At 44.8% G+C, this 23,699-nt stretch overlaps 1 protein-coding gene across 2 annotated transcripts in view; it reads right to left on the bottom strand.

Moving 5' to 3' along the window:
• LOC143365373 (cell adhesion molecule 3-like) overlaps positions 1 to 23,699 on the bottom strand; it is a 62,107-nt gene that overhangs the window by 14,375 nt on the left and 24,033 nt on the right. For both annotated transcript variants that reach the window (XR_013084535.1, XM_076805489.1), the window contains exons 3-5: positions 20,207 to 20,342; positions 11,989 to 12,122; positions 4,633 to 4,942 (exon numbers count right to left, since the gene is read on the bottom strand). Coding sequence is in view for 1 of the 2 variants with exons in the window: in XM_076805489.1 (XP_076661604.1) it covers positions 4,633 to 4,942; positions 11,989 to 12,122; positions 20,207 to 20,342 (580 nt within the window). In the remaining variant the exon portion in view is untranslated. The remainder of the gene's footprint in view (positions 1 to 4,632; positions 4,943 to 11,988; positions 12,123 to 20,206; positions 20,343 to 23,699) is intronic.

The raw sequence follows: 23,699 nt of genomic DNA, 5'->3' as shown, positions 1-23,699 counted from the left end.
ATCGCGCCCACAGATTTGCACAGTGAAGAAGCTGAATAGCTTTACGGAACTCCGAAACATTCGCACGGTAACCCCGGTTCTTTAATCTGCCATCTGAAGCGCTAGGAAGTCACGAAAAATTCGGCCCATCCTTGGAAAGTATGTGAAAAAGGCAAACTGAACTCTTTAACGCTAGGTTTGCGGGAAAATGACGGGTTTTAATATTTGAAGTGGTAATTATTTACCAAGTGGTTCTGTTCCCCGATCTTAATTAGATTTAAATATGTTATAGATCTCGACATTTAATTTTCTCCTGTCGGTACATACAGGGTGCTCGACCACGGGTGGGGGAAAATTTAAGGGGTGGTTCTCCATGACAATATAAAACGAAAAGGAACAGTAAACAAATTTCGATTTCGGCTTCATTTGTCAGTTATTAAAGATCCGCCTGAAATACATGCAAATGTGGGATACATGCAAACCATTTTATAGTGAATTACTTACGTGAGCCTGATTGTAAAGTGAAAACGCATTGATCCCTTCTACTCGATAATTCAGTAGGGTGGATATTGGAAATGCCCTTGAGGATTTTAACAAGCGGGCGGGTTCAATGTCGTCCAATGATTAATTTGTGAATCCTTAAAGCATTTTCACCTCGCTGGACCCGAAATGAGAACCAAGGTAAGCATGTATTTGTCACTTGATACGTGACCGTCGCGCGCCTCTATGACGTACACACCACGGACACCACTGTTGGTCGGGTTGCCGCATTTTAGGCGGATTTTTAATTGCTAATAACTAAAATACGAAGCTGAAATCGCAAATTTGTTACTCTTCAGTTTCGTCTTATATTGTCGTGGAGAACCATCCCCTAATTTTTCTCCCACCTGTAGTCGATCGCCCTGTAAAATAGGCGGTCCCATCTAGTTTTTTAGATGTTTGCAAAAAGCTGTTAATTCAATTACAGCGAATTCCGCCATCTGTTCCGTGTCGTAATGATTTTATTAAGCCACAGGCAGTATAATTGTGTTTGTGAAATCGTCCGATATTTTCACTGTTTTGTGTTTCATTTTTCTCATAAATGATAATTAGACAATACTTGATAATTAGACTCCAGATTTTATGCAAAAGTGGATGAACGAGAAGCTATGAAGACGGAAGAATTCAAGAATATTGTTACATTATTTCCAACGTTTTTAAATGACTGGAAGGAGACATACATTTTCATCTATATTGCATAAAAATCCGCTTGCTTCCCATTACAATCTTCTTCATTTCTCTGCTAATAAGTTCATCTTCAGTGGCATTAGTTTAATTTAATAAAGTACGGATTAATGCGTCTTTGACAGAAAGGAATACTCAAAATGGTTCCCAGTAAAGTGGTCGACAAAGAGTTGTACAAACGAAGAATAAACCAAATCGTACATAAATTTGCAACGTATCCAGCAATACAGAATAAACAGTCTGGAAAGCTCGATAATTATTCGTGACTGACCGATGCTTCTCTTACTAATTAATTACAATCATCGAGAAGGAGACAAAAGGCTCTATGCAATGTCAGCGCCGAGATAATGCGTGTTATCCAAAAACGGTATCGTTGGCCGATCGAATTATTATGTTTCGGAGCAGACGTCAATACGTGTCAAATGAAACAATTGTCCGGACATCTTGTTTGATAAATATTACGTCAGCACAGGATGCAGCACCGCACAGTGGGCAATTTGGACAAAATCGGATTCAAAATCAATGAACTTTCGATAGGAATGAGGTAGAGCGGTGAAATCTTTTTTAAATGAAAGCTGCAACTTTGTAGAATATGGGAAAAATAGGGAGATTATTACCATCCAATCATTTCAACGAAAAAATGACTTCACTAGTTTTTGTCACAAAAATCTATGTTTTGCACAATCCTGAGGTCGTAGACAAATTTTGAGACCAGATTTGAAATCAGCGTGAAAAAATCTATGGGAAATGATGTATAGCATGTTAAAAAAAATTTTTTCCGCGCGTGGTATTGGAAAAATTAAAATTTTCTTGAATTTGTACGCGTTTAACGAATTTTCTCGAGGTTAAAAATTTTTTCCATATTCTACAAAGTTGCAGCTTTAATTTAAAAAAAATTTCATCGCTCTACCTCATTCTTATCGAAAGTTCCTTAATTTTGAATCCGATTTTGTCCAAATTGCCCACTGTGCGTCGGGGCGCAACGATGCGCAACGTTATTTCCAACGAGAATAACGCGGCGGCAAGATTCCGCGGTGGTATTCGCCATTGTTCTGCGACTTCGCTCGCGCGATTTCCATCGGGCACAATGGCGGCAAGAATTAATAAATTAATTGAGTCAACAACGCCGCGATTGTCCGTAGGAAAACGGTGACGATCGTCGCCGATGTTCTCCTTCGTGGGATCTCAATTAGCGAAACCAAACGTCGCGTCGCGTCGTGTCGCGTCGTGTCGCGTTGCGTATCGTCGGCCGGGCTGCTGGTCGGACACAGCAGGTTTATAGGACATAACCGGGACACCCGGGTAGGACAGGCATTCGTGAAATTTATATGAACCGTGTCCGAGAATGGGAAAGATCAGCGAACCGGTCGCCGGGTCCGCGGGTACTTCCATGTCGGATAGTTCCATAAGAAAGTTTATAATTGGTTACCCGGCGGACTATGGTATAATTTTCTCCAGTCTAAAATTTCCTGTTTGGATGCTAATGCAGTCCGAGCGGTGCTCCAGGTGCGGTGAATCCTTAACGAAATAGATTTCTTCACAGTGTTAACGCGTTCGCTCGAGCTCCTGCGTAAAAGAGGGAGAAATGGAGAGAGAGAGAGAGAGAGAGAGAGAGAGAGAGACCAGACTCTCTCCGATCCGACGGAATTATAGTTTTATACGGTCCTATAAACTGGACGCAGTCGCTTTACTATCCTCCGACGTGGATACTGGGCGGTTTATTAAATCAATTAACCGACACGCGAACGGCAATGTAAATTATTCAATTTCGAAGTATTAAAGCGAACCTTAGGTCGATTGCACGGCCGAATTTGTCGGCTGCGTTTAGACCGGATTTGCACTTGCGCTTTGACTGTTCGACATCGGTGATTGGCCAATTATTAATGATTTACAGGTAAATAGCGACGAAGTCGTCACCGGGATCATTCATTTGACGTTTGAGTGACGTCACGGGAAACATGAGCCGGTATGCGACCACTTTGGGACCGAATCTTTTTAATGAGCGTTCGTTTCTTTTTGGCAAATATTTCTCGAAGGAAGCAAGTCTCTTTGTACTCTGGCGAGAAAATTAGTAAAATTTACTATTGCGTGCTGAGAATTTTCAAAGCGAAACTTGAGATATTAACGATTTCTGCAAATGTAGTGTACGTAAGTTTTGTTGTATGCGTGTATACTACAAGTAGGTTCTAGATTTTAATCTGATATTCAAGTTTTGTGCGAATTAGGTCTTCGTAGCTTGCAAGTACATAAACGTGCATAATCTAGTCGTAACGCTTTTAATACACTCGTCTAAACGGTCTAGTGCCGTGTAGGACTTATGAAAAGATTGCAAGACTTGCGAAAAAATTATGTAGCTCAAGAGAAACGTGTATGAACGATCAGAACAACTGCCTATAAAATAGTTAGTGGACTCTATAAAAAGATAATAGAATATATAAAAATGCAAAATCTCAGGAAAAATTATAGGATCTATAAAAAGGTTCTAGGTCCTGCGAAAAAATTGTAGAGCCTGAGGAAAAATGTTGAGGCCCCTGAAAAAATGATGGAAAGAAATCTAAAAAATTATGGAACCTGTTTGAAGATTTTAGGTTCTATATATTGAGCCTCCAAAAAAGCTAAAGAAGCAACGAAAAAATTCCTATCCTGAGGAAAAATGATGAGGCCCCTGAAGAAATGATGGAAGCAAATCTAAAAAATTATAGAACCTGTTTGAAGATTTTAGGGTCTATGCATTGTTGAGCCTCTAAAAAAGCTAAAGAAGCAACGAAGAAATTGTGGAGCCTGAGAAAAATTCGCTTGACTCCCGGAAAAGTGGTAAAAGCAGTGTAAAGAATTGTAGAGCGTATTTAAAAGTTGCAGAATTTACAAAACAAAATTCTAGAGCTTATGAAAATGTTATTTGGGCTACAAAAGAATTCTGAGCCCTCGGAGAAAATTGTGGGCTTCCAGAGAAAAGGCAAAAGCATTCTAAAAAATTGCAGAGCTTGTGTAAAGGTTATAGGATCTATGGAAAAATCGTTCCGCCAATAGAATAGCTGTAGAGTCGAGAAAATAAATTTCTAGGGCCTCTGAGACCTGTCAAAAGCAATTAAAAAAATTGTGGAGTTTACAAAACAGTTTCAGGGTCTACATAAAAATGCTGAGGTCTGTGAAAATATCGCGAGTACTGCCACAGAACGATGAAATCAATAACAAAAATTGTCTGGCCTACAAGAGACTTCCAGAACCGCTGTAAAGTTTGAATAGGCTACCGAAGAATCCTGGGTCCTCCGAAAACCGGCTGAAACTCGCAAAGACGTCTCGAGTAGAGTCGAGCTGTGTGTCGCATCGAGTCGCGGAAGTGTCGAGAACCGCCGCGGGCGTGCAAATACCGCTTAGCGGTCTTGTACGGGTCCCTGGCAGCATATAATAAACAAAAGCTCTCGTTACCTTTCACTCCGACCTGTCCGTCGGGCTTCTTCTGTCCCGTCTGGAAGTTCGGGGGCGGTTGGAGATAGTTGATGCCGACGATGGTCGCCGCGGGCTCGTAGTGTATCACCCTGGGCCTGTCCTCCTCGGTGCTGACCTCGGTGCTCTGCCAGTAGATGTCGTATATCGAGGCGCTGCACCGGACCTTCAGCTTCCCTCCGGCGTTGAAGTGGTCGTGCGTAACCAGAAACTGAAGGCCGATCTGGGAGACATGCCACTCGGACTCGTTGGTGTCCAGGGGGCTGTACGTGCGGACGTACGACTTCTCCGGCTGCGCGTGGTCGAATCGCAACAGCGAAAACAGTGGAACAGTGGAACATCATTGCGAGAGGATCGTGTTTCAACCCTTTTGCCGTCGGCGGACCGATATATCGGCCCTCGGTGCTTATGCGAAAACTTGCCGCCGGCGGAATCAGAGATTTCAGGATTTCGGCGTCATGCAGTTCTTGCTGTTCAGGCTTTCGCGGAATTATTTTCCCAACATTCCGCAAGCATTCTTGTTAATTACTGACTAGAAACGTCTGCTGAGCAATTAACACTATTTCTATCGCGGTTTCATGTATAGCCATTTCGACTTGTTTTTATATGTGGAATCACCCCTCTTTCGGTTGTACCACCAGTTACCGATCATCCTGTATATTTACAAAAATAGACTAAATAATTTGCCCTTAATGCATACTTGTAGTCTCAGTCAATTTTTATCTAAAATTTTAAAGGGTGTGTTTAGACACCATTGCGGAGAGAAATAGTGTTAAAAACGCCCAAAGGCACGCGCCAGTGTCAGTGTCTTCAGTCTCGCGATGGAAGGTTACCCTGACCTTGCCGAGAGTCATTTGATCGACAAACATTTCACCGACGCGATTTCATCGCCACCTTGAGACCGCCGGCAGTGTTTTCATTGTACGCAGCAGAATTCGACCGCCCGGTGCGAATGTTGAGATTGTCGCCGAAGCTTGGTGTCGATGAAAATATTGTCGGTGACCTCAAGGTGTCGATCAGCAGATACTGTCGGCGAAATTCGGTGTCGAAATCGTGTCGGCGAAACGATCGTCGGTCAAGGTGACCCCCCGACGAAGTTAGTCACAATTCTTGCGGAACGTTGGAAAAATAATTCCACCAGGACACGGCTTACACCCGAGAGCCTCGAACAGCGAGAACTGCCACGAGCCATTTGATTCCTGCATGAAAACGTAAATATCAAATCGGCAACGTTCGCATAGCTCGTCTATCGTTCGTCCACGAGAAGAAGGCACAGAGAAACTTGTAACTATCTATGCCTCTCACTATCCCTATTTCGTGTCACAAGTATTTCGCAATGGCCTATCAAGTGCGACTGGTCGGAACAATGGGGTGACGACACAATGGAACCTCGTTGATCCGAACCTCATTTATACGAACCAATTAATGCTGATGTGCGGAGTGATTCTGGGAAGTGGGACAGACTACTGCTCTTTTAAAAGTCAAAATAGAAAAAAATGATATGATAAAAAGTCATATGGCATAACACGTCCTATGACCTTATTTTTAATGTGGACGCACCGATGCACCCGTCAGGCGCAATTGCACTTTATCCTTTAATGCAACCCGATTTTTTGGTTAAACCGATCTATCCCTTTTATTATCCTGCGTATAAAACTACTAACCCAAGGTCATCGAAATGTCAATACTTCGCGAGATATTTGACATTTTATTTTGTGTTTACGTGTAGAGTCACCCCCTGCCAGTTGTACATTCGGCCGCACCCTGTATAGGGCCGAAACAATGTGGTTACTGTGAAACGCGTGCAAGAAATAGTAAATAAGGGAACGTCAGTCTGCATCTACTGCATGTCGCTGTCCGTTCGGAACCTATAATCCCACGCTGGCGTTAAAAATGAAGTCCCGGAGATCCCCCGTTGTCCCCCTGTCAAATTCTGAGCCTTCTCGTGGACGAGGAATATTTGGGACTGGCGGCGAGAGGGTTAAACAGCTGGAATCCCGTTGATCGCGTGGAACGCCTGTTAAAATTCCCCGGCCACCGCCGACACTTCCACCGAGGCGCCATGCGCCGACGGCGACTTAATTCCGCTAATTAATTCGGCGAATTAAGCCGCCGCCACCGGCGACGTTTTAAGGGACAAATTTCGACGATTAATCGGACCTTCCGGTGGCGCCGTTGCCCCCGGAATCCACCCCCGCAGCTAATCTCGCTTGTTCGACGTTTAAGGATTGTTGCCTCAACCCTTTGCGGCCACCTGCTATTAATCGGTTCAGGGTGAGATTACGGTTACTCCAGGGGATTTTTCCGTCGGTGTATCGATGGGAATCGCGGTCGAGTAATTTGCCGAGGGAATATTGGCCGGTGATATTCGAGCAGCCATGGAAGCAGGCCTCGCGGCCTGATTAACGGCTGTTAATTTCGGGCCGGCTCGAACGCGTTCGGAATTGTGAGCTCGAAATGCAATTTTCCTAATTAATCGAAAAGGCGAACGGTCTTTTATAATGATGTAACGAAACCCACCTCCTGGCCTCCGGTCACGATAATTATTTTACGTTTCGTTTTATTGCTGCGGAATAACAAATCGTACCCGGCGTTTCGTTAACTACTTCGTATCCTCTCTCGGACCCGGCGCGGACCGTGCGGAGCGAAAATGTGCGACGAGAGCGATATTCGAAATAGTAAAACAAAGTGGAATTTGATTTGCAATTAATTGAGGAGCGTGCGTTTTCGGCGGTGCCCTTTTTCACAGCCGCCGAACGGTAAGAAATATCCGCGGCTAATTGTTGATTCGATTAGAATTTTATCGCGCGGCCGCTCGCCGGCGCACTCTTTTTATAGGACGTGTCAACGATCTCTTTTTTTTTCACAGTTTCGCAATTTCGAAACGGATTTATACCGGGTGATCCTGCGAGCTCGGACGGGCTATAACTCTTTGGACGAATGGGGATAGAAAAAATTGGCGAGCAAACAGAGTTACGTTCGAAATACAATTCTAACGGGCGAAAGTTTTTTCTAGACAGGCTTGAAATTGCCTTGGCCCGAGCATCGCGTCGCGTCGCGTCGCGTCGCGTCCCGTCGGCCCGGCGAACGCGATACACGCACGCGAAAAAGACGTAAAGTCTCATGAAAATGGACCATTTGTCCGTATAAAATTTATCCGCGGGCATGACAGCCGGACGGTACGCGTACGGGCCGCACGGGCCGCTCTAATTTTCAAAATAACTGAACGAACGCCGCGCCGGGGAAATTCAGTCCGCGAAGAGGTGAATTAAACCGTGCGACGACGCGCCGGAACTTCAAAATATAAAGAGACAAAGGTGCAGGAAACGCGACGGCGGAGCCGCCGACGCCGCCGCCACGATGCAAATATATGTGTTCTCTATACACCGGGAGAAGTGTTTTACTTACAAAGGATAACAAACTTGCCGGCTAATGTCGGCATTTCCGTGGGACCGGTTGGAACAATATTTGTACCGCAAAAGGTTAATGCGTAAGACGGGAAAAATCCTTCGTCACCCGTGGCAAATCCCGCATCGAGTATATGCATAACGAGAGCTTGTACGATGCTTGTTATTCGACGCGCACTCGCCTCTAGCTGAAGCCAAATATTTTCTTCTTTTTCAGACAACGATCGTGTTTTAAGAGCAAGCTACTTTCCGCGACGCTGCATTATGGCCGCTTCATAATCTGCACCTCGAGCGAGACACACCTGTCTGCGCGTTTCGCGTTCGCGGAAACGGCGAAGACTGTCCCGTCCCTCGAAAAATAAAACGGCCACCGCCTCGACGGTCGAAAGGATGATTAAAAGGTAATTCCCGCTAATAAAAGTAATAAAGGGAAGTTTAATTCGAGGAGCCGTAGTAGAAGCCACGGATTTTTCCCCCCGGTTGTTGCATAAATTCGGACGGCTTTCCATTAAACAGAGAGACAAATTCTCATTCGTTCCCGGAAACTTTCGTTCGAAATGAAATTCTTAATACAATGCATAAAGATGAGTTGGCAAATATGGGGTGCACGACCGGTATCAAACTTTTTATATAACGTCGGTATAACTGCTGCCTGCTGTCTGCTGCAATTCTTGGTCAACGGCCGCGAGCTTCCCATCCGGTTAATATTTTTCCGCGGCGGGAATGAATAAGCGACCGTATCAGACCGGCAGAATTAATGCGAAATAGGTAGAACCGCCGCGCCGCGCCGGAGTTTCCACAACAAGTAGAAACATCCAGCACTGGCCAGACACGCTCGCCAACTGTCATGCAGTCGCACGCGCGCTCCATGAATTTGCCCGCACATTCATCTCAACTCTCTCTTGGCACTTCGATACTTTTCATCCGTGAATGACTATTAAATGGTAATTAGAGATTCCGCGTTGTTTCGAAAAATACTGCCCCCCGTTGTCGACTACAATCCTTCGAAACAATTTAACGAAAAATTATTTACGCGTTTGAAACTTTCGATCCAGTTCTTTTGTAGCGTGCGTATTCCCTTCCGATCATTTGTCTCTCTGCAATAGTTTACCCGCACGTCACAATTAACGCGTTCGCTGCCGCTGTCTACCTTGATTGCGGTCTTTGCAATTACTCGACCGGGGATTTTTGTGCGAAATGAGAATTGTCTGCATTCGTCGCACGACACAAAAGCCACGTAGACATTTATATCTCGATAATTGTAGCCGAGCGAAGATGATGGAAGTCTTTTAAAAATAACAGCTGTTTCGAATTCTTCGAACGTTTCCCCTATTTTGTATTTGATCTACTCATTTTTATCATGGAGGAAACACAATCAAACATAAATTCAAGTATATGAATAGACTTTTTAACGACCGTTTTTTATGCTGTATCTAAATCATTTTTGTCTAAATAGCAAGACCCCAAAAAATTATTAAACTATTTTACTCGTGGCACTTTAGTAATTTACCAATGAAATCTCTGTTGCTGTTAAGAAAATCATTCAAGTCTCAATTCTTACTCTCCAATTATTCAAAGACTACGAAATCACCGATAGTTCAAGCTTAATTTTAAATAACACAATTATAGTGCAAACCCTGCTGTAACTAATGCGAATCTAACATAATCTAACTAATGCGGAACTCACTAAACCAGACCTAATAAAACTATCGTCAACTAGCTGATCCAAGCGTAACCTAACGCAAGTAACATTGTCTAACCCAAACCCAATCTAATTAACATATTAATCCAAATTTCACACAGACCCAATCTATTCTAAGTTTGCCCGCGCTAACGCAAGCAGAATAATTAACTTAATAGTCGCTCACTGCGTTTTTATCCGTATGACACGTTTTTTGTATAATTCTCCACATCCAAATGATGTGCTGATTGCCAAAAATAAGATTCATCCTAACTACCGCAGAAACGCAGCCACATTTCCTCTGTTGCAGCATATATCTTCTACATGAAATATTAAACAGTGCAACAAAAAAAAAAAAAAAAAGAAAAATATCATTAACTTTCCGAAATTTACATTTTACGGTACGGTTTCAAGTAATAAGCATCCTGCATTTCTTTATGCAAATTCCCATCTGCATAGATTATTTTACAAAAATCCGCATAAGGGAAAATTCTCCCTACCTAACAAAAAGGCTTCTGATAAAAACGAAGACAGAATGAATTTTTATCAATGCCCGGATTCCCGTGTTTTTATCAAATACGCGGCTCCCGTAAAGCAGTGGCATTAACGGAAAGAAAATTAGTTTTCTGCACGCGTAATACAAAGTATGCGGCGCTGATAACGAACGTGTTAAATATATATCATCGAGCGATCATCGACCATCCCTTAAAAGAAAAATACACTGCTCGGTGAAATTAAAGAAACACTAAAGGAACACTCCAGCCTCGTGTAAAGAAATCCTTGAAATATTCTGCCGGTGATTTCAAAGGGCGAATTCTCTACCTTCACGTCCCCGAAGTCGGTTTCTTCAAAGTCTCTTTTCCGGTGTAAAACGGACCGGAGTTACTTTTCCTCTTGAAATTTTTGCAAATTCAAACAACTGTACAAAGTTTAAACAATCTTTTCCATATTCATTTCAATGCGCCCCTTTCGAGGAAAGTCTCCGCTTCACAATTACCTCTCGTAAGTTGATCTGCTATTTTTCTCTTGCAATTTTATTGCACCGCAAATGAAAAGTGTGCCGCCGGTGGTAGAATAAGCCAAGATGCTCCATGATCGAAACTTGTAGCTAGCGCATAATCAATGTTTATGTCTAGTGTGTATGTTCGATGCTTGTCTAGCGTGTGTGTATGTGCTCGATATGTCTGGAGTACATGCGTGTCTAACTTGTGTATCAAGTGCGTTTAGGAACGAGAATTATGTCTTCGCTGGCTTGCTACTAGTGGTTTCAGTTATCATAATGCAAATAAATTCAGTTATCGAAATGAAACATTTTATCGAGTTGAGAACAGTACAGCATTATTTTTATGCGTTTCTGTCACAAAATCTGCAGTCTAGGAATAAATGCGTAATAAAAAATCGTAAATGAACTTTTCGAGAGGGACACTCCGTAAAATCACATTGAGACGGACCTGTAAACAAATTTCTCGGTTTCATAACAGAAAATAAATATTAACCCTTTGCACTCGAAGCTATTCCAACTCCAAAACGAAACATTTCTTCCGACCTAGAATATTTCCCTTCTATATATTTTTTTTTCATGTTATACATACGAAAATTTAAACAAACAAATTTAATAATGTAAAAAATATTTTGAATAATGACAATTACATGATAATTTTTAGTGGCGCCTTACACTCGCCATTCGAGTGCTAAGGGTTAAGCTACCCTCCGATAAAAGTCACCCTTCAACCCTAATATTGGCAGTGGGATATCTGTTACTAAAATAGTTACTAAAAACGCCACAAGAAAAAGAATATGAGGCCCCCGGGTCTCTTTATGGCTGTTGTTCTTTGCGATGTACGCAGACAGTTTTAATTTCGCATAAACATCCGCAGTCCACCGATCACCGTAACCGTGAAACAAATCGTAGCGCGAGCGGTTAACAAATTCGGCTAATCTTTGTCGAGTCGGCGGTGAAAGCGTTAATTTTTCGAGGCGGCGTGTTTGTCGCTTTTCCGAGGATGCGCAGCTCGTCCCGTTTAAGCGCGAGCCGACGCGCGCAACGGATTAGCCGGCGGTACACCTAAATAGCCTAATAACCAACAGCTAGCAAAGTACAAGCTCCATCATTCCGAGAGTTGTTGAAACGCGAGCGGGGGGTTGGGGGTGGGGTGTCGAGAGTGCAGGGGTGGGGTTGGAGGATCGGTTGCGTCTTGCGGGAGCCGGCGGAATTCGCAGACTCTGTTCTACGTATACCAAACCCCGTACTTGTCGGTCGTTGATGTACCAGGTGAGATTGGCCGCGGGTTTGCTCCGGCCGGATGTGCAGTTCAAACGTAACGTATCGCCAATCTGGTATTTCCTCCTTAACCCGTGTATCGACGGCCCTTGAGAGGGTAATTCTGTGGAACAAGAGACGGCCGGATGTAGAGGTATGGGTGGGCGGTAAGTATGCGAGGCATGCTCGAAACGCCGCTTTGACGTCCGCTCGCCGTGCCCGTTGTGCACGTATCGCACGAAAAAGGAGGGAAAACTTTTCAAGATTCCCGGATACGCCGACATACCGATACACCCACTCTCTCTCTCTCTCTCTCTCTATACCGAGTCTGTTTATCCCTGTCTATCTTTGTACGATTCACTCTCTTTCTCTCTGCGCGCTTGATGAAAAATTCTTCTTTTATGCCTGGCAATTCGCGCTCGCGTTTCGATATCGGAGTAATGTATTCATAAGAGGGACACTATTGTCCCGGATTCTTTCAGCCCGCGAGTCGCGTCTAGCGCCCACGCTGCACCAAATATTTTGCCGATCCGTGTATTCGAACCGTGCGTTTGATATTTCCCCCCCCCCCTCTCTCTCTCTCTCTCTCTCTCTCTCTCTCTCACTCTACTTCTTTTCGACTTTTTCCCCCCGGTCCCGTTCTTTCTGAGCGTACCGGGCCGCGCGTGTAACCCGTGTATCGGAAGGGAAATTCACGCGCGTACGACCAGCATAGTCAAACGACCGGAGCTAGAACCAGAACCAGAAACAGAACCAAAAGCAGAATCGGGATCGACAGACAAGCTTCTCTGCCCCGCGAACTTCGTTTTCCCCCCGGAGCGGATAACGAGAAAGAGAGATACACACCGTAGGTTTCGGTAGGAGGATTCTCGCGCGCCCGCCGCCGAGCCGCGCCGTCGTATCCCATCGCTTTTATGATCCGTAAGAGCCTCTTCAAGCTCCCTGTTTTCGTTCCTCTTTCTCCCCTCCCCTGGCCACCCTACTTTCCGTTTTCTCCTCCTTTCTCCTTTCCCTTTCTCCGGCCCCCTAGTTTCGACTTCTATGTAAAACATCCGAGCGACTACCGCAAGCATTCATCGGCGAACAAACACGGCGAAAAATACAGGAGAGAACCTTTCCCTCTCCCGTAAAAACAAGAAACATCCTACGTTGATAAAACGAGGAAACCACCCCAACCCTCCCTCTCTCTCTCTCTCTCTCTCTCTCTCTCTCTCTAGCTTTATCTCCTCGCCGTTCCTCTCTCCGTCCACTTGCCGCGTGCACGGACAAGATTATACGACTGTTCTCTGCCTCGGAATTTTCGGATTTGTTAAAAGCGGAACAGAATGCGCAAGATCTCGCGAACCGGAGGACCACCTCTATCCTGTTCCGAGTGTACGCGCTTTTTCTTTTTCTCTTTTTTTCTCCTGTTGCGGGGGTATTGTGTTCGTTAAAAAACTTGTAGGTGCACGAAACACGCGGCCGTTTTATCAAAATACCGCACTCTCGGCCTGGCGGCGATCGCGGCCGCCGGAGAAACTCCATACTTCTGTCTCCGGGAAATTTCGTCGCGTAATTTCCAGACTCCGACTGACCGTAAAAAAGTCGCGGGAATTTCATAGCCGTATCCTGGCGGCCGGTGCCCGGAGCACAGGTTTGTTAACGCCGCCGCGTTTCACGTATTACGGGGTTGCGTTAATTCTTGCCGTAATCCGAGTTAGAATATTGATTGTTGAATATTCATTGAACGAGCATCCAGCGGAATGGCGTATATTGATTTCGTGAAATTTACAGGAGACGTATACACGACTCGTTACTCGATATAACAATAAAAGAATCAGCTGGGGTAAGGGACCCCATTACTGTCGGGGTACCAGTTACTGTGCCTATATTAGTAGTAGTAGTAGTAGTACTTTATTTTGTTCTCCTCAGGGTTACAATTCAAATTCACATAGCCTCCTCCTTCCTTCCTCGCACCGTCTCCTACCCTAACCTACTGTGCGTATATTAATTACGCTTATTTTTAATGCATAATGAATATTGAAAAAGAGGTATCTAACATCTATATTAACTAATTTTAATGAAAAAATTTAATATCTCTTTTTTGATATTCATTATGCTTTAAAAACAAGTATAATTAATATACGCACTGTAATTGGTACCGCCGCAGTAATTGGGTCCCTTACCCGAGTGTGACAAATGAAATTTTCATTTTTTAAAGTGAAAGAGGTTCTGTCAGTGTTATATTGAACAACGAATTGCGTTTACGTCTTTCTGTGAATTCTATGAAATGTAACATATGTCGTTTTGCCAGACACTCATTCAATTATTCGTCGTCATCTGAGATCAGGTGAATTGACTCGAATTGAGGGGAAATAGTTGCCCTCCCTCCCTCTCTCTCTCTCTCTCTCTCTGTCTCTCTCCCTCTCTCTGCCAGTATAGAATTAGTCACCTGACATTGGGACGCATGCGCGACAGAGACGAAACGCGTCACGTGACCGGGCCGTAGCGGAAGCGTGGGGGAATAGCGTCGCAGGAGGGGAAGGCAGAGTGGGGAGACCTGGTCACAGAGTGGCCAGATCAAGACTTGTTCCCCCACTCTAATTTCCCCTTCTACCGCGCTATTCCCCACGCTAACGCCGCGGCTCGGTCACGTGACGCGTTTCGTTTCTGTCGTTCATACTCCGTCACTGGCAGAGAGAGGGTAACTTCTTCCCCTCAATTCGTGCTCCCTCCCCTCACCTGGCGCGCTCTGATTGGCCCGTAGCTTTTCGTTAATAACTCCTTAACAAAGCCGCGGAGGACATTTTCGTAACGGAAAAAATTACTTCAAATAACCTCAGGAATCACTCCATTCAAAGATGTACAAAATTTTTGGGACACTCTGTCGGCAAAATTGAATAGCACGTTTTAATCGGAAACCTTGGAATTAAATTGTAAAGCGAGAAGTTAATAGGCTTCCGGTAGATAAAGTGTTGGGAACCGTGTTCGAGCATTTATCCCAGCACCATAGAAGTATAACGTTCTCATTAGCCGAAAATTAGGGACGGGGAACGGCGGTGAACGCGGAAAAAATTAAGGATCGCCGATGGAATTCTTTCCCGTGGCGAGTTGCCCGCTCCGGAGATTTTTCCATCGGAGTTTTCGAATCGAGAATCGCACGAGAAAAGTTTCCCTGGTCCCTTTCTCCCATTCCTGCCGCAGGTTTGATACGCGACGGTCTGATTCGCGCGAACATAAGTATATTCCCATAACGCGAGACACCGCGCGCGAACCGAGAAATTGGAAACGTTCTGCTGAGAGAACGCAGCCAGCGCAGCGACGCCGTCGCGCGTTATCGTTTCCGCGGCCGTAGTTTCGATTTAAATATCGCGCCGCTTGTAAAGGAGATTTTTATCCACGCATTTGTTCCCATTCGCGCCTTGCCTCGCGCCCAGAGCCTGGCGAATTTATTTTCGAATCTCGTCGAACGATAAAATCTCGTGCGGGGGTCGCCGGAATTCCTGTTGTTCCGTCCTCTTGGACAGTCTCTATTCGAATTCTGGAAAATCTATGCGCGAGAGGAGTCTGTTTTGCTTGCGGAATCGATCAAATTCTGTGTCAACTGATTTTACTTTATTATTGTCGCGAATCGATGTTTGGAACCCAGAGAAGAAGTATTTTCTCTATATATGTCGCGAAGGCCTGGATGATAAACGTCGCGGAATTATCCAAACTACCGCGGGGTATACCCCGTGAGGGCCCGAGGAGCGTAACCATAACACGGCTCGGCTATGTGTCCTTGACGATACACGACGCTGGCAAGCCCGGTGTTCTTGACATACATCGAGAATTCACTGTACATTAAGTGACACTCTTTTCAACCCTCACTCGTCCCTCATTTTCCCAGCTCAATTTTTTCCCTCTGGCTCTAACCCTCCGCCCGGCATTATGGTTTAGGACGAGGTGAAAATTTCTTTATTCAATTTCTTCTTTCGAATTTTTAGTTTTATTGTGCAACTGATTAACCGTTTCGTTCGAGCAACACTTATACATTAAATTAGAGACTTCGATAAGTATCTTTGAATTTTTCAGTTTTTTTACAATCTGCAATAATAAACATTTGGGCCTTAAATGAAGAACGAGTATCGTACAAGCAATTGTCTCAACTTCTGTGCACAATAATTACATATGAGGTGATTGGAGCAATAACGTAATTCGGATAATCCATAAGAACACTCGAAATCCGTAAACACAAATGAAGCAGGGAATTATACGATAAGCTCGGTATCGATTGTAATTGCTAATCCGCATTTAATCTAATTACAGCCCGTGCTTAATGTTTTGCGTACAAACGTTTGTAAGAGTGTTTGGCCATTTCAGTTAATGCGTTCGCAGCGAGTCTATCAAATTTCGAGATATCTTGTTTCTCTTAAAATGTTGGGTCTCGTCGCGTGCATCATGTTTTACGATCACTGCTACATTTTCTCCGCATTTTTTATTTAACGGGCCGGGTAATATCAATCTTGATTTTAATAACACAAGCTTTATCACTCTCGTGTATTACGCGGTTCATATTTTATTGATTTAAACCCCCTCACTTGCCATAAACCAGCGTTTATAGTACATTTATCTTGCGCGCGAAATTACTCGGCAACTTAAAAAATTTGTAAAAGTAGCAGTAACATATTTTCAGCTTTCAGCGTATTTTACCGTATTAATAATACAGGTCCCGGTTATTATGGTCTCTCAGCTGCTCTCCGGGGACAATTAATGTCCAATTCCGTCGCAAAACGATCTTATATAAAACAAAATGCACAACGAAACCGAACCATGTACTTTTATAGGAAGCTGTACATTCAAGAAATTCTAATTACTCAGGGAACCCGTCGTGATCTCAAACGATAATTTAACCCCGTTTCTACTTTCGAGAGTCTGAATTTACTTTTAGACGCGTAAATAAAAATCTGATTATTTCCTTGTACATTAGAATCAATTGTAATTCATTTCTGAGTGAGTACACAGATTTTTGTGTGTCGGGAAAACATGTACTCCCAGAAAAAATAATACAGACAATTGTGTAATAAGTGTACGATGTTATCTCGAAACACGTCTGAACGCTCATGCGAAATTTCAGAACAATTGCCTCATAATAAATTCACCATTTCTTATCCTATAGTTCGCCTAAGAACACACCCTTAACCCTTGTTACTCGAGGTGCCATTAAAAATTACCATATCACCATCCATTTGCATTTAATTTGTTGAACATCCAAGTGCAGCGCGAAGAAATCGATTTCACTGTTTCATGTTTGCAAATTGTTATGCACAGGATGAAATTTCGAATTTCGACGAAAATGCCGAATTCTAGAGTTGAAACAGCTTGAAGTGCAACGTTTTCAAACGTCCAAAAATGAACCAAACTTGTAAATGAAATAAACTTGATCCTTTCGGTTCCACTGTAGTTTTATTAGTCGAATTCCGTTGGCTTTGCGGGATTTTTGGTGCTCGCGATTCGACAGTGAAAGCGTCAAGAGAGGGCCGGCGGTCGTTTCGCGTGGACGGCTCCTATTAACCTGATAATTACGTTTTCCGTCGCGATCTTTATTTACGAGTCGTCTTGCACGGCGCTGCGCGGCGTGGCCCGCGATCCGCGAATATTCCGCGAGGCGGAAAATTTATTGCATAATCCCGTTCCCTTTGTCGCGCAGCTTAACCGAGACAAAAGGCGTATCCGAAGACTGTAATGGCGTCATAAAACGATCATTAAACCAGCGGTATCCTACAGTCGGCTAAAATAGCAATTATATAATAGGTGGGCTCCGGGCGGCGGAATGGTAATTCTCACTATTTGTTCGCCTGGGCCGTTCGTCGCTTTCTTTGCCTCCCATTCAACGTGCAACAATGAAACGAGATGGTCCCGAATTTACGGTGTTCGCAGGCGGCCGTGTATTTACTATACCAACAGCGTAAACGGGCCGGCGCGGCAGCGGCGTCGGCGTCGCGGGACCAACAGCGTTGGGAAACTATCTTTAATCCACCTCGGGGCTTTGTTATCCGGAACGGCGCGCCGCGTTTCAGCTTTTCGCGCCATTTGGCCCCGCAATTTGTCATACCCCGATAAATTAATGAGCAACGGACGAACGGATGACGGGCCCGACGCACCTGCATCGGCCGACAGCGTCATCCCCTAATCGCCGCGAGCCTATCTCGCACTCGACTATACTTCGGCCTACGAGTCGAATTAAGGTATCAAGGTGTTGCATCAATCCGTGCCGTTCTGTGATTTGGAACATTCATTATTGTCATAGTACGAGCCGTTTAATGCGAAAATGGCGTAATTCGGAGTTTCTCACGCGCTCGTGTCGCATTTTCTCCTATTTCTAAAATAAAACAACAAAATCTGTCGGAAATGTTTCGATTTTCCGCGTTCAAAGCAATGAAAAACACTTGACCAATCTGCGCACAATTTTTTGAAAAAGTAAGGTTACTCACATTTCACAACGCCTATAGAAACGGTCTTATCAACGCCAACCTAATTTTCAGCCGAAAGAAATTAATAATATAAATATTTAAGATTCTATTCTGATTCTTTATCGCGAATCCGACTCGATGTAATACGAGGGGTTAAATAAAATAATTGTAATACAGGGTGTCCGACTACAGGTGGGAGAAAATTTAAGGGGTGGTTCTCCACGACAATATCAGACGAAAATGAAGAGTAAGAGAATTAAGATTTCGGCTTCATTTTTCAGTTATTTACAATTAAAAATCCGCCTAAAACGCGGCAACCCGACCGACAGAGGTGTACGTTGCTTACGTCATAGAGGTGCGCGACGGTCACGTATCAAGTGACAAATACATGCTTACCTTAGTTCTCATTTCGTGTCCAGCCAGTTGAAAATGTTTTAAGGATTCACAAATTAATCATTGCACGACATTGAACTCGCCCGCTTGTTAAAATCCTCAAGGGCATTTCCAATATCCGCCCTACGGAATTATCGAGTAGAAGGGATCAATGCGTTTTCACTTTACAATCAGGCTCGCGTAAGTAATTTACTATAAAATGGTTTGCATATATCCATTGTGTCCATAAATATTGAATGTAACTCTCGTGAGTGCAAGTATTCACAAAAATGAATATGTTTGTTTACGTGACTGTCGGGTGCTTCTACGACGTACGCCAACGTACACCTCTGTTGGTCGGGTTGCCGCATCTTAGGCGGATTTTTAATCGACAATAACTAGAAAATGAGGCCGAAATCGCAATTTTTTATTCTTCATTTTTGTCCCATATTGTCATTGAGATCCACCCCTTAAATTTTCTCCCACCTTGGTCGAACATCCCGTATAATAGTATCGTGGTTTGCGTAACGAAATATTGTAACATCCTTCGACATTCTTGCTATTACGAAACTTTCACTTAATTCCTCATTTTTCTATGATTGACTGTTTCGGTGTGCCCTATTTCTGCATTAAACGGCTCATATCTTATCATCGACAGATTGACGGAATTATTCTGACGTAGCGATAGAACTGCAGAACCACTTCTGCAGCTATATCGGATATAGCTACTCGTGCAAGTTGCAGGGAACCTCCAGCGAGCCGAATGACGAACCACGAAGACCGATTAAGCCTGAGTTGCCTGAACTGTTGCTGCCGAGTAGGACGATGCGAGCCGCGAGTAGAATTATCCGAGCCGTCTATTCCCAGCGGCACGAACTAATTCAACCGCCTAATAAACAAATGCGCGTAGAGGTCACTTAAGTGCAATTAGCAATGGGCGCAGGTTGGCGGGTCCATCGGCTGGCCTCTCGAGTGCTTGTAGCGTCGAACGAAAGAAGACCAGATGAATCACGGGGTAAAGAAGAAAAACACGGTTAACCTAATTCGACTTCGCCTAAAACACCTAATTCCCGTTCATTCCGCCGTGTGTACCCGCAGTATTATCTTCGGCTCGGTCCACAGCGATTCACGTAAGCCCTTAAGTCCACCCAGGCCGTGGCTGGTATTAATTCGCAGTTCGAAACTGCGAGGCTCAAGTTGGAGAGAGTGTAAGAGAGAGAGAGAGAGAGAGAGAGAGAGAGAGAGAGAGAGAGAGAGATATGTCTCTACCCGGGCCGCAGACTCGAACGCGACACGTTTTCGTATCGCTTGCACCGACGCGGCGTAAAGTTCCGGCGCGACTTAATAAACACGCTTGCTTGTTTGCCTGGTTTGCTTGGCTGGCTTGGTCGCTGGATTCTCTTACCGACTACGTTCATGGTGGCGTCAACTATGGCCGTGTGGAAGGAAGGCGCGTCCGCAGACACCTCGCAGCTGTACGACCCCGCTGCGTCCAGCTCCAGATTCGTCAGGCTCACCTGGGTCGCGTTGCTCTCGTTCTTCTGCAACAGAACGCCGATCGATTTGTCACTGGCTCTACTCACAAAACGAAACTGGCGTAAACAGGATTAGTATCGCCGGACAGCTGCCGCACTCGATAATCGCGATCGAACCGAGAGACCGCCCTTTCAACCTTTCCTCGAACACTTTCGGAGCGCAAGTTCAATTTGCGACGCCCTCCGGCAGGTTCTACGGCAATTTTAGTCTACGACGGTACCCCGGACTTCCGGCTAGCTCAGCGAAACTTTCTGTACACTGATTTGCGCCGGTGTACCGTGGACACAGTAGAACCTCGATTATTCGTCTAATAAAACTGTATGTAACTTAATTGCCAGCTTCAAGCTGTATCGATTTGCGTAATAAACGGCGTTGCATATGAATCGCCTTAGAACCAGCCGTTCGAAACGGGATAACAGAGGCTTCAGATATCATCGGTACGTATAATCGAGGTTCTACACTGACCACTGCGTAATTTATGCATTTATGGCAAAAGTGAGCGGGTGGTAGACAAAATACAGTGATTTCTCTATATACGTCGCCGAGTCCTGGATGATAAACGTCGCGGAATTATCCCCACTACCGCGGGGCACACCCGCGAGGGGTCGCGAAGCTCGAGAGGCCACGGATGCATAACTATGTCTCCTAGACAATACACGACGTTGGCAAGGCCCGTGTTGTTGACATATATCGAGAATTCACTGTAAAAGAAACATCATTCAATATTACTGGTACGTTAGTTACAACCAATTGAGATTATGAAGAGAATATATAAATTTTTATGTACACTTCTCGTCGAACTGCGTATAGTACAGTCCTTTTCGAATAGTTTGTCGAAAAGTTTCTAATGAAAACATTCATATAATTTTAATGATTGCAGGAGAAAGAGAACCGATTGATATTAAAGATCCTGCAGGGTTTAAAAACGACTGAACTTCCATCCGAGTTGTAAAGGTTAAGATCGAGATTGTTTAGCGGAGCCCGAACTTTTTCGCCCCTGAAAACAGTAATTTTTTAACAGCCGGAAAAGGGAGTTGCGAGTTTGATGCTGGGAACTTCAGCGGACTTAACGCGGGAACGCGGAGCAGAATGGCGAGCTTCCGGTTATGGCTGAGACCGAAATGCAGGTATCCTGGCTTACAAAAGGTCAGTCTGAACGACTGTTACTGGATTTCAGCAAAGGTTAAGAGGTCCTCAGCACCGTGAGGTCAGCTTTTCACCGGGTGAAAAGACGGGCCGCATTCATTTACGGGAAACTGTGCTTACGAGCATTATTTGGAAAATATAAAAGCTACTTAAAAACCGCTCGTCGAAGGAGTTTTAACGCTGACTGGGCTCCGCTGACTGAAATTCATGACTTTCTCTCGTTTTTCGTCGGTGAAGTTTGCGCGCGCGCGCGCGCGTGTGTGTGTGCCACGGATAGGATTTCTAGGAAAGTTTCTAAGCAACTGTGGATCAAATTAGTGCTCGCTCGTGTTCCACAATCTTGCAAAAACATGAATCACGGTGGACAGTAAGTTGTGGTGTTCTCTGAAAACATACTTCTGCGAAGTATGAATCTAAGCCACTCAAGTGTGAGTCTATTTTTCTTGCTACAGCACTCACTTGTCGTTCCTTATTATTTATTATTTAAAACATATTCTTCTCAAGGTAATAGTCTCCATAACATCATCAAGTACCTCAAAACAGTGAGCTAGCAGCATAAAACATTTCCAAAACGGAGAATTGGCTCATTTACGATCCATCTGAAAGTAACTACTTCCTTTATGAACACTTTGGACCAAGTCGTGGAATCCCTGAATATTATGGTGTGTATTATGCTGTGTATCTTTACGGAAAATAAAAATTTGTCGTCAGTAGTCATTTAGAATTTGTTTCCTTCCTCTAATAACTTTAACAAGTTAGAAATAGTACATTAATACTCTTGAACTCTTCTCATCCGTTTATTAACAGACGATGCCAACTGATACTTCCCATTTGTCAAATACAGTGAAATCTCGATATATGTCAACAACATGGTCTTATCTGCGTCGTGTATCGTCCAGGAGCCGTGTTATGTTTACAGTCCGAGGCGTCCGAGGCCTCTCGAGCTTCGTGGCTCCCCGCGGTAGTGAGGATAACTCCGCGACGTTTATCATCCAGGCCTTCGCGACATATATCGAGAAATTACTGTATCGTTAATCCATAAGATCAAATCACATCTTCATCATCTAAATTTTTACGATCCCGGTAAAAATGTTCACGTGGTTGCGTCCATTTAATTAGAAACACCTAAATTCATGCCATACATGTCCGCGACACAATATTTCCCAGCATGATCCAGTTTATCCAGATTATTTCTCCGGTTAGCCGAGCGTCTTTCTCGCAGTCCCTTCGATACGCTTTTGGCGAAGTGAATTTATGACGTTGTCGCCGCACGGGCTGTCCGAAAAAAAGGAATCGGCGTCGGCGTCGGCGTCGGCGTCGGGGTGACGGGGGATGCCGAGGAGGGTGCGAGAGGAGGGCGAACCACACGCTTACGTACATGTACGTGTGTATACGGGAGGGAGGGGTGGCGGGGTGGTGGTGTGCTGCGTGGTTAGCGAGCATCGATCAATCGACCGGAAGACAAAGGCCCGTGGCCGATTCGCATTGTTCCGTCGGGCAGCGGAACGGCCGTTGAATAATCCACGGTTGCGAAGACGGCAAACTGGACCAGCGTTCGCCTCTTCGCGATATCGATTCGAAATGACGGCGCGGCGTCGGTGGCGGCCAGTCACTCTGGCCAACGGCGTCGGCGTCGGCGTCGGCGTCGGCTCCAGCGTCGGCGTCGGCGTCGGTTAGTCAGCTAGCCCCCCTGGCAGAGAGTTTCACGCTCGCGGAATACGCCGGCCCCCCCCCCCGACGCAGTTTACGAGCAACATTACGCTTCGTAACGGCGTCCCGTCGGCCAGTTCCGCAGAATTCCGCGACGCATTGCGCGATTTATTCGCTCGCACCCCCCGCGGCACGGAGCCCGCAAAACTGAGCTCGCGGAACCGAGCGCTCCTGCAGCGGAGCGCTCTCTACTCTGCTCCGGTCTGTACTTTGTTCTGCTCCGCTTTAGCACTAGGTTCCCGACAAAATGACGAGTTCCAATATTTTTAATCATAGCATATCGATATAGCAGATCGGGGTGTCGATTATCTCGAGGAAGCATCGCCGGGTGGCGCGCTCCTCGAGACAAATGAAAAGCGGCTTCTCCTCGCGACGAGGGGACGGAGGAAGAGACTCGAAAGTTACCATTAACACGCATACTACAATATCAATTTAATTGGTAGCAATACATCCAGACCTACCCTTAGTCCACCGCATAGTCATTGCAAAGATTTGCATTGTAAAGA

Source organism: Halictus rubicundus, chromosome 2, assembly GCF_050948215.1.
Source record: "Halictus rubicundus isolate RS-2024b chromosome 2, iyHalRubi1_principal, whole genome shotgun sequence".
Lineage (NCBI taxonomy): Eukaryota > Metazoa > Arthropoda > Insecta > Hymenoptera > Halictidae > Halictus > Halictus rubicundus.
The sequence above is the reverse complement of the archived record's forward strand: the minus strand, read 5'-3'. Positions and strand labels throughout refer to the sequence as shown.